At 31.9% G+C, this 12,013-nt stretch overlaps 2 protein-coding genes across 3 annotated transcripts; one reads left to right on the top strand and one right to left on the bottom strand.

Annotated features, from left to right (window-relative positions):
• Positions 1-619: 619 nt before the first annotated feature.
• Positions 620-2,838, bottom strand: Arp8 (Actin-related protein 8). Its single transcript, XM_075298759.1, has 2 exons — positions 1,713-2,838; positions 620-1,655 (listed from the first exon to the last, which is right to left on the bottom strand). The coding sequence occupies exons 1-2, from the start codon at positions 2,736-2,738 to the stop codon at positions 948-950; spliced, it is 1,734 nt and encodes a 577-aa protein (XP_075154874.1). The 5' UTR covers positions 2,739-2,838; the 3' UTR covers positions 620-947.
• A 457-nt stretch (positions 2,839-3,295) lies between these two features.
• Positions 3,296-10,581, top strand: LOC142228487 (inositol polyphosphate 5-phosphatase K). Of its 2 annotated transcripts, none has more exons than XM_075298921.1 (2): positions 3,296-5,150; positions 9,492-10,581. In XM_075298921.1, the coding sequence occupies exon 1, from the start codon at positions 3,588-3,590 to the stop codon at positions 5,085-5,087; it is 1,500 nt and encodes a 499-aa protein (XP_075155036.1). In that variant the 5' UTR covers positions 3,296-3,587; the 3' UTR covers positions 5,088-5,150; positions 9,492-10,581. The 2 variants fall into 2 exon arrangements, with proteins under 2 accessions (XP_075155036.1, XP_075155035.1); XM_075298920.1 differs by having other exon boundaries at positions 9,487-10,581.
• The last annotated feature ends 1,432 nt before the right edge of the window (positions 10,582-12,013 follow it).

Genomic DNA, 12,013 nt, shown 5'->3' with positions numbered 1-12,013 from the left:
AAGTATTTGCTGAATTTTCAATTGTTTGTTTTAATTAAAAAAAAAAAGAATTTAATGCCTATGTAGGAATATTAAGTCATTTGAAATTAAATTATTATTTTCTATATGAACTTGTTATATAATAAAAATTGATATATTGTTAATTTTCCATTGTCTTAACATTTCTAAATTAGTAGACGTAATTAAATATTGGGTTGTTGATTGCATTATGTCAAACAAGTAAGAAGATTTTGGAGTTCCCCTGCTGATTATCTTGAAATATTCAAAGATATCAAATTTTAATCATCCAAATGACTAGATCTTCTAAAATATCGAGAGTGTCCTCGTCTCCACCATATATGCGTTCAAAAAGCTTTCGATGAAGGTGTTCTGTACATTTGTCATCCAGCAGCACCTCATCAAGGACAGTGGAGAGGCTACCTAAATCATTCAAACTTTAGGAAGACATTTTCCTGAAAAAATAAATCCCAGTGATAGTAAATCAATTAGTGATGAGACTCACGTAGCTGCGATTTGGAAATCCATAGAATATAGCTCCCTTCTGGAGGTTTTTGAGTCCTGCAAATATGGTAAAAATTGTTTTCGAAAGAAAGGAAAAAATTGATTTGTATACAATTGATTGAAGTTAATGATGGTTTTCAAAATTGTTATTATTTTATTATCTTACAAAAATTGAAGGGTCAATTTATTATTTTATTTTTTTAGCATTAAATTGCGCACTTTTCAAAGTTTCGACATAATGAGATGGAATAGTTGTGTAATGGAGTTGTGTAAAAGAGTTGGCTGATTTAAAATATCTGTACTAAGTCTATATTCGTACAAATTATGCTCATTAGTCATAGGGTACCATAGGTCGTTACTCTTTCTAAAGAGGGCAGTGAAATATTCATATTAAATATATAGTGCGATATATTCAGCACTGAACTTTTTTTTAGCTTTACAAAATTTTACCATATAAATGTTGCCTTTTCACGCAATATACGAAGACCATACTTTTCCCATTCATCTGCCAGCAACCATAATTCGGGGGCACTATCAAGACATGACATTATAGCTGCTCCTTTCCATGCAATCATCGATGCATCCATTTCTTTGACACAAACGTTGACTTCGTATGGAATATGTTCGCCAGATCGCACATGTAATGTAATTTTTTTCTCAAGCCACTTGGCAAATCCGTTTAGTTTACTACCTCCACCCACTAGCAAAATGCTGCCGTACATTTTTCGCTTCATATCATCCGACAAACATCGATCGATGCTTCTCACAATTGCTAAATCTATGGAAACAATTTGACCATTTATATAATAAATTTGCTCCTCTTTATCAGCGCTACGCACATTAGCCGAACGATCGTCTACGTCAAAATTATCAACCACAACTAGCTCATCGTCAGGAGTGTCTCCAGTTATAGGCATAATACCCTCAAGTAATTGGTCGCCTCTGCCATTGCGTACTCGGCCGGTTTCCCTAATATATTCTGCATCGAAACAATCTTCTGGATCTGATTGTTGACTACTTCGAACTTGGAGGCGTACTTGCTTTGGTTTTCCCGTTATGTTTAATAAATCTGTGTGGAAAAGTGCCAATGGTGCTACAACGCATTCATCGCCTAATTGAAATGTATAGCGCAAACGTTTTGTTGTTTTCTTCACCTGAAAAGACAAAAAATGCTAAAAGGTCTTGAAACTATTTTCAAATATTTATCAAACCTCGAAATTCTTTTCCTGTGCCCCTGAACATATCTCCAAATTCAGGTGGCAGTATTGTTCTTTTAATATTCTAATCAAGTTTGCATCCGCATAATCATCGTCCACATTACAATCTTTATAGGGAAAGGAACTTTTCCTCAGTAAAGCTAGAAAAACTTGAGTCAAGTCACCACTACCATAACCAAGGCGTACACGTGTATCGGGTTGGGATATTCCATCTTCAACGCATGAAATAGAACATTTCTGGTCGCCCAAGTCAACGACACAAGCATAGCCCAAGCCAGCTCCAAAAGTAGCCGCAACATGGTCCTGCACTAAGAAGCATGCACGAAATCGCAAACGTTGCAAAATCAATGTAACCATTTCTCTAAGAACGCTTCGATTGTATATATCGCTTATAACTAGCACCGCTCCATACTGTTCAAGGGAATTACGAGATATGGACATACGATCTTCGATAACATATGCCCAGATTGTTTCCAAATCAGATAGAACTGAACTTAGTGACCCACCTAGGTTTGTGTGTACATTTAGATCTCCTCTCCTCATTGGAAAGTGAACATTATAGTCTTTCAGACCTTTAGAATCCAATTTCAAAATTTCCTCATCGAATATGTTTTCCATGGATTTCTTCGCAGAATTTGAATCTACAATATCATTTTTTGTGGGAATATCTATGGGAAACTCCTCTGGCACCGATCGTCTGTTGAATGTGGCAATTTGTTGTGGAGGCGTAGCAATACGAAGCCTTTTTGAGCCTCCACCACGATCTTCATATTGGGCTACCTGCGATTGTAGGGAATGCGAGACATGCAACCTACTTTCATCGAATTCTTGACGTAAGTCTTTGTTATCGATTGGGACCGTTGGTTGGAGTGCATCATTATATTTGGTATCGTATTGTTGCGAGTCCTTACGTCTTCTGCCAATTGCATGAAGTATGGTAATAGGATTAAGGTCGCTTGCTCTTCCTATTCTCAAATTCAGGGAACCTGGATGGATAACTATTATCTTCTGTGCTAGCATGCTATCACGACATTAGTGATTCTTCAGTAAAGTAAAGAATTATTTGGCACTCATTCCCTGCTTTAAAAACAAATGGATATTGTTTTCATTTTCTTCTTTGTTAACATTCACACTGATGCGTTGACATTCTTCTTCTTTTCATATATAGGTCGGTACAAAAGTACCGAACTTCACATTCATGCCAATAATGCAGTTGTCAAAAATGTAAACAATCGATAACTATCCTCGCCGAATTTTCATCAGAGTTGTATACCAATTTCACGGTAACTTTTCTTCAAATTAAATTTTTGACAAGATTTAGCAGGTCCGGATTCGGAATTGAAATCCACTACATTTTTTCGGTTAATTTTTTTAAAAAAAGAAAAAAAAAAAAACAAATTATGAACACAAATCCTTTTTAAATCTTTTGGTGAGAAAGATCGTATATGAGCATATATCCTCAAGATGTCTCTGTACAACATTTTCGGAAATTTATTGGCAACACTGAGAAATCAGCTGCTTTTGACATATTTCCGAATGCAAAACAACAAGTATTCATTTAATAGATTCGTTAGAGTTAACAACAACAACAACACGTATTTGTTACTCATTCATATTAATATCGTTTTGGAGGAGGGAAAACGCGGAAGAATAAAATAGTTAATTAGTTGTTTTGAGATTTGTGACTTTGTATCAAATAGTCATCCTCCAAAATCAATTAACTAGTTCAAGTGAAGAAAGCAGCTGTTAACGAAAAATAAATCCCACTTAGCAAGTATTCAATTGTTATTGATCGGATATTTACTAATTATACAGTGAGAGGCCGTCGAATAAAGTTAATAAGTTAAAGTTCATTTATTGCTGTTTGCAATGAGTTTAAGTAATAAAGATACTGCTGCTGATACGAGCGTCGCTGCGAACAGTGGTACTTCAACAAAATTATCCAATCAGTTGGCCACTTATCGTGTATACATTGTCACCTGGAATGTGGGTACTCGATTTCCAGACAATATATCATTACGAAATTTGTTGGGCATAAGTAATTCGGTGGAAGATCATCATTTGCCTGACATTTATGCTATTGGACTGCAGGAGACAAATGTACAGCCACAACAGCAAGTTTTGGGTTTGTTCAAGGAAGATCCATGGACCGATAAAGCAAAGAAACTACTAAAGGACTATGACTATGTTCTTATCAAGAGCGAACAAATGCAAGGTCTGCTAATAAGCATATTTGTAAGACGGCAGCATGTTCCTCATTTGCGCGACATTGAGCCTGAGTTCACCCGAACTGGATTCGGTGGTATTTGGGGTAATAAAGGTGCAGTGTCAGTGCGTTTTAATTTATATGGATGTGCATTAACGTTTGTGGTTGCACACTTGGCCGCTCATGATCACCACTTGGATGAGCGCATCGAAGATTTTAAACAGATTATGGATAATCACCACTATCATGTACCCCGTTACAGAGAAATTTATGACCATGATTATGTTTTCTTGTTTGGTGATTTAAATTTCCGTTTGATGGGCGAAGATACGGCTCAAGAGGTTCGAGATAAAGTTGTAAACGAGGAGGCATTGGAAGAATTAATGAAACGGGACCAATTGTCTTATGTCAGACAACAAACTCAGGAAGCTTTCCAATTGCTTCAAGAACGGAAGCCAGCATTTCCTCCAACATTTAAATTCCACGAGGGCACTTCCGAATACAATTTAAAACGAAGGCCTGCCTGGACAGATCGCATTTTGTATTCGGTACAACCAAACAATAAACAACCTAATGCTAACTTGGAAATTGAACAGTGTGCCTATAAATCCCAGCCCGGATATAATATAAGTGACCATAAGCCTGTTACAAGTGAATTCACTATAAAGTTATATCCAAATTATCGAGCAACTTGTGTCGAATTTAAGGATATCGGTGAATGGAAAATTAATGAAGAAAATACTGTGGAATACAAGAAACCCTTGGAATTCAAGGAGCGCGATTTCGATTGGATTGGCATATTTCCAGTAAATTATTCCAGTCTCAAGGATTATGTTTCATATGAATATGTGAAACAACCAGAGTCTCCTCCCTCGACTCCAGATACAGCGGGAGATCCATTCTGGGATAATAATCCTTCTCGTCATCGACATGGCCGACATCGTCACCATAATAAGGAACGTGTGCGTAGACAACAACAAGCAAACGATGAGCTGGTGCGACTCGACTTTGACGACGATGCAGAACTTAAGGATGGTGAAGAATATGTTCTAATCTATTTCCACAATACAGGATTGCGAGGCGTTACCAGTATCGCTGGTATTAGTAATGTATTCAAAGCCCAGAAACGGTCATCTACTCCCAATCCTTCCAATATTGATTAACACAGGTGCACATTTAGTTTCACAAGTGACATTTTGTTAAAATAGTTTGTCACTATAATTCGGGTAAGTGTATATAAAATTGTATTCTAATACTTTCCAGAAAAGCGTACATACAAAAAACTTCTCAGATTAGGTTAGTTTAGCTATCACTGAGTGTTGCTCCATGTTTATGACAAGGAACATCCTTTTTATATGCCGCGAAACCACTTAGAGAAGCTTTGAAACACTAAGAAATGTCACCAGCATTACATAGAAATGAAATGTTGACAAAAGTTTCTATAGAAATAAAATATTGACAAAAATTAAATAAAATTTTGACAAAATTTTCTATAGAAATAAAATTTTGACAAATATTCTATAGAAATAAAATTTTGACAAAATTTTCTATAGAAATAAAATTTTGACAAAATTTTCTATAGAAATCAAATTTTGACAAAATTTTCTATAGAAATCAAATTTTGACAAATTTTTCTATAGAAATAAAATTTCGAGAAATTTTTCTATAGAAATAAAATTTTGAGAAATTTTTCTATAGAAATAAAATTTTGAGAAAATTTTCCATAGAAATAAAATTTTGGCAAAATTTTCTATAGAAATAAAATTTTGACAAAATTTTCTATAGAAATAAAATTTTGACAAAATCTTCTATAGAAATAAAATTTTGAGGAAATTTTCTATAGAAATAAAATTTTGAGAAAATTTTCTATAGAAATAAAATTTTGAGAAAATTTTCTATAGAAATAAAATTTTGAGAAAATTTTCTATAGAAATAAAATTTTGAGAAAATTTTCTATAGAAATAAAATTTTGACAAAATTTTCTATAGAAATAAAATTTTGACAAAATTTTCTATAGAAATAATATTTTCACAAGATGTTCTATAGAAATAAAATGTTGACAGAATTTTCTATAGAAATAAAATTTTGACAAAACTTTCTATAGAAATAAAGTTTCGCAAAGGAAGATTTTGTTTGTTTGGTAGTGCTTTGGCAAAATTTTCATTGATTATTAGACATCTTGTTGTGCGCTTTGACTTCTTTCCGTTGTACTTTCTTTATAGCAGGAACTTAGTGTTTTTAACTAATTTCCCAATTTGTTCCAGCCTCCGTTTCCAAGATGGGCATACCCCGAAATATAAATTCCCTTAGTGCAGGGACATAGATAGTTCACAGAATCAAGACGAAATACGGTAGATTTTTGATTTTAATTTGGTATAATTTATTAATTGTTCAGTTGACAAATAGCTACTTGCTTTTAAATGACATCATCATAAACCAAAGTGGGGTTTCATAGCCACGATATGGTTAATATTTTGCAATGACCATTGAATAAACATTCAGTGCCTTTAATATCTACGTAATAACATTTCTCCATGTATTGATTTGACGTAATAGCTTGAATGACAAAAAAATTATCTCTTCATAAAGCTAACCACAGGCATTGTTATAATTTGCAATGAAATATCTTAGAATATACGTAGTAAAATACTTTAATTCAAAACTATACTAAGTTCACATAGCACTACCAAAAAAGATTCGAGATATCATAGAGCAGGATTTGCTTTATAAATTAGCCACAAATAAATACACTAAAAAATTATAAAAAATGCAACCAGTGCCTGCTGTTAAAAAATATGTTGTTTGCTGTTACGGCTTAAATTGTAGAAAGAAAAAAAAAAAACAGAATTTTGGGCAAATGCAAGACATATTCCTAAGATAATGTTTTTGTTGGGTTACCATAGCCTCGGAATAACACTGACAGCTTTTTTCATCAGACCTTTTATGTTTTAGCAGATTTTTCTGCTGTGCCTACTAAGAAATAAATCAATTCTTCCCATAAAATAAGCTGGCTTTGACTTAGCATGAAATGGAATTAAGGCATGGATATGCAGTTATGTGTGTTTTGTTTCACTTTGAACATGACCGGCATAGAAAGAGTTTACTTTTTGCCCTTTATGCGATATGAAATCAATATTTTAAGCATGGCAAAATAAGATTCATAGATAGTTAATATGCTCAAAAAACACACATGGCGAAAATTCCGTCAAATTATGTCGATCCCCACTGGCTAGTTCATATGTACTGTTGGATAGTCCGATAAAATGGAATTAAACGTCTTCGAAATCTCAAATCGTTTATATGTCATAAACGATGATTTGGTTTAGCGATACGTACTTATAGTAGAAAATTATGATATTGTTTAAAAATCTTGATGGATAAATGTTTGAAACATATGATGGTAATTATAATATAAGAAATCATGCCAGATTTTATTCACATTTATGAGTATGTGGCGTTATGTAATCTCTTTATGTATGAGTAACGCACGAGTAATTTTCTATCGTAAAAAAAATTTCAAGCATACTATTTGGTTAAGCTACACTTGTTGTTTAGTCAATGCATGGTTTTAAGCTGAAATTAAAACAACAATAATGATTGAAGAATAAACCAACAATAACAATAACAAAACTAATGAAGATAGAGGAAGCACGATCAAAACAAACCCAGCCAATTGCATTCAAATCATCGATTTGAATTGGCTGCAAATTTGTTTAGGCAAAGCCGACTATCAAAAACCTTTTTTTGGCAGGTTCAAGTGTAGTTCACTTTGGGTTTGGTGAATTACCCAAATTTATTTTGATAATTGGTTGATAGTTTTGCTGCAAGTAGTAGATGCTGATGAGGAATGTGGTAATTCCGAAACAGCTGTCTATTCAACTGTCATGCAGTCAATAGGGCTTTATCCAAATAAATTTGACAAGCATACTATTCCTCTGTTGGTTAAGCTACACTTGTAGTTTAGTCAATGCATGGTTTTAAGCTGAAATTAAAACCACAATAATGGTAGCAGATTATTATAAAAATTCAGAAAAATTGGTAAAAGGTCGATTTTGGTTAACATTAAAAGCCGATTAGTCAAATTTGGGTAACATCAGATGTCGATTAGGGGTTTTCAAAAATCAATTATTCGCATTAAGTGATTAGTAAAAGTCGACTTCGACAGCGTTTGCAAGCACGGCTGCCACTAAAGCCATTTTACCAAAAAACTATCAAATAAAAAATCCTATTTTGCAGTTTTTGATCAAATTTTTGTGGTTTTATGAAATAAATGTTTCTTCGAAATGAATGATTTATTATTTATTATTTTATGATGGGTTGTATAAAATTTTAAAGTTGTTGAATTAACTACAGAAAATTTAGTCAACATTTTGTTCTTATAAAATTTGTCAAAATATCATTTCATTTCCATGCTTTATTTGTTTAGAGAATTTTCTTTTCTATTGCAAATTGTATCAAAATTGTATTCCTAGAAAAATTTTTGTGAAATTTTATTCCTAGAGATTTTTTTTTTTCAAAATTTTATTCCTAAAGAAATTGTTCTCATATAATTTTACCTCTCAAAAAATTTTCCAACATTTTATTTCTAGAAAAGATTTTGTCAAAATTGTTTTCCTAGAATTTCTTGAATTTTTTTGTCAAATTTTAATTCATAGAGAAAATTTTGTCAAAATTGTATTTCTGTAGAAAATTTGTGAAGTAGCTCATAGATGGAGACGAATATTTTGCAAAATCAACCAAAACACCAAGAATTCTACCAATTTAGCAAACAGTAAAAATCTACCGTTTTTGGTAGAAATCTACCAACTGTGGCAACCGCAGTTTCAAGTCGATTGATGCAATATCAAAAGGCGATAAGTCGATTTTGAAAAACATGAAAAACAGAATTTAAATTCTACAAAAATCCGCATTTCACTCTTGACCTTTTTCAACTATTAGATATTATTGGCTTATTTGACTTTTGTATTTTCAAGACTGAAAATAAGGGTAGGGACTGCTGAATAGAGATATGAGTTTTCTTTACAAAACCTGATATAATAAGGACGGAATGGTCCAAAGAATCAATTCAAAAACTAACTTTACATTCCTTAAAATGTCATAGTAAAGAAAAGAAACCTTGAAACATTTTGGTTTTTACTTGTGAGACGTCAGTACTTGCCTTTAAGGGAAATTTTCATGCTTAGATATTTCAGATCTCTTATCTAACTAAAACAAATGCAAATTAACTTACTATGAGTATTTCGACCGGATGACAAAATTTAATATTTGGTTTGTCAACCTTGCACTAACCTAATCTAGTGGTTGAATAATGTTTTTCAGACTCTCTACTTTGAACTTCGATTAAGTTCGGATAGAAATGGATTAATACAAATATAATTGATTTATAACACTCCAAAAATGTGCGTTAGTATTGATTATTAAAAGAAGGCCGTGGTGCTTCAGGGTAATTTTCTTTAGTCAACTACATTTTTGTGGTTGTCTTTTGATCCTACTTTACGACCAAAAAATATATTTTAATATTTATTTAAACCCTTAATTAAAATTGTAATTTATCTTTTTTAGTTTAGCAGTCGTCGTTACATTCTGAAGGCGGATAAAGGTATACCAACGTTCATTTTATTTATAGTGGATCCTATAAAACCGTTTATAGAAAAATTACATAATTATGAAGCATAAATTAAGAAAACATTGTGTGTTGATTTACTTTTTTATAAATTTGTATGCTTATTTTTAAATCCTTGTAAAATACCATACCATTTTCCTTTAATGTGGGATATTTTGAGATATTTGCGTTTTTTCTAATTGAAAAACATATATGATACTAGAAAAATTGTTGAAAGAAAAAATTACTAACACTTTAGTGTTTTATTAAAATATACCTATGCATAACATATTATCTGTTAACATCAAATGTTTTAAAATTTTAAATGTTTAAAAACAGTAAACAATTTGTAATCATACCTATATATATGAAAAAATTATTTAGATAATCAGCAATTCAATTGCTATTAATATAATCAATTAAGATTTTGTGATGTCAGTTTCAATTGCTTTAAAACACATTGTACTTTACAGATTTACAAAATATATTTGTGTATGACTAACTGGAAAAGAATCATTACTAAAGTAATTACAAAAATGATGCTATTGAAAACATGGTTATAATAATAAATAAGAATAAACTTGTCGTCATTAAAATCCAAGACAAGAAACAAAAAAAATATTTAACGAAAACATATATTCTATTTCGTATTCAAAGAGACTGAATAAGTCAGACGTTGATAATATAAAAGTAGAATATACACAAAACCAACCTTCCCGCCCGAGTAACAACCGTATTTATGTCAATAATCCAGTATACATCTTAAAAAATAGAACATACCAGTTTATGCATGTACATTTTTTATTGTATATGTACATTTTAAAGATGCTAAAAAATAATCGTATATAATAATATTAATAGATGGAATTTGTAATTATTTTTTACCTTAGTAAATTATTTCATAGTCAATGTTTAACTATTTGTAGCGGGGTTTTTTATATGTATATAAATTGTTAATTCTCTTTCGTTTAATACTATTTATAATAAATGATGTTACAAAACAAACAATGTGACTAATTATTAAAAATGGAATAAAATTTTGGCATTTCACGAAATTATTCCCAAATAAAAATTATTTAATCAATGCAAAATAATATTTTTTATAAATTGATGGAAAAGGTTTGCACATTTATGTAACTAAAATATAACATATAATGTTTACTTGGATCTTGAAGTGGTAAAAAACTTTATTTCAAATTAATGAATTAGTTATATTTATTGTTTATCACTTTATCTAATGTGATGATATTTTGTTAGTAGATTTCCGATTTAAAATAACAAAATAAAAAGTACAACAATAAATAGTATACGATTGTTGTATTCTAAGCAAAGGGGCAACTTCAACGATTTATAAATCATATGATGTGATGTTCTGAAGTGTGTTGTCACTTCATGGTCGTTATATACCTTGTAACATTTAAGGAATTTTTTGCTAAATCAGGCAAAACGTGAGATATGCACATGAACTCAAACGAACTTATGATGAAATGAAGATTATATCAATATTTAAAAGATATTTTTTTGATAAAGTTCTCCATGTATTAAAATGACAGGAATGCCAATGTGGTAATCGGCAGGACAATTCTTAATAATGATTCCTATTAGAACTTTTTATTCCGATTTCGTTTGCCGGTTCAAACAATCATTTTCGAAGGACGCAACCAGTTTCATTTACTTGTGTTATTTTCACTAAAATTTGTTTTCGATATTTATTTACAAAATTGAATATGTGGTTAGATTAGAAGTTAACCACGATAAAAAGTTTATCTATATTTTCTTACTTCGTTTATATGTAGTTACTGTAAGCAAAATATTCAAATAGAGGTTTGATAAGAACAGTATAAAAAAAAGCCATAACATTGGTTTTTTGATAAACACTTTGTTTGCTCTGGTCTGCAATCGATACATAGCCTCTTCACGCACAGAAAAAGGTCTGTGTACAATTCCAGTTGTTATCTGCCGTTTGGGTATAACTTGGCTTATTACATTTGATAATTTCGTAGTTTAGATGCTCCTCATCGGGGATAGCCCCATATAGATCATTGTAGCCCATCAACGGATTTAGCCTGTCTTAAGACAAACAATTAAGCTTCAACACAATGTCGCTTTACAAATCTTCTAATCAATGTACGCGAAAGGGACTGATATATTGTTTCATCTAAGTAAGCCTGAAACTAAATCGGGCTGCCACTTTAACCTAACCTAGGTTAGGTTAGGTTAGGTGGCAGCCCGATGTATCAGGCTCACTTAGACTATTCAGTCCATTGTGATACCACATTGGTGAACTTCTCTCTTATAACTGAGTGCTGCCCGATTCCATGTTAAGCTCAATGAATAGGGACCTCCTTTTTATAGTCGAGTCCGAACGGCGTTCCACATTGCAGTGAAACCACTTAGAGAAGCTTTGAAACCCTCAGAAATGTCACCAGCATTACTGAGGTGGGATAATCCACCGCTGAAAAACTTTTTGGTGTTCGGTCGAAGCAG

Source organism: Haematobia irritans, chromosome 3 (assembly GCF_050003625.1).
Source record: "Haematobia irritans isolate KBUSLIRL chromosome 3, ASM5000362v1, whole genome shotgun sequence".
In the NCBI taxonomy this organism is placed as follows: Eukaryota; Metazoa; Arthropoda; class Insecta; order Diptera; family Muscidae; genus Haematobia; species Haematobia irritans.
The sequence above is the reverse complement of the archived record's forward strand: the minus strand, read 5'-3'. Positions and strand labels throughout refer to the sequence as shown.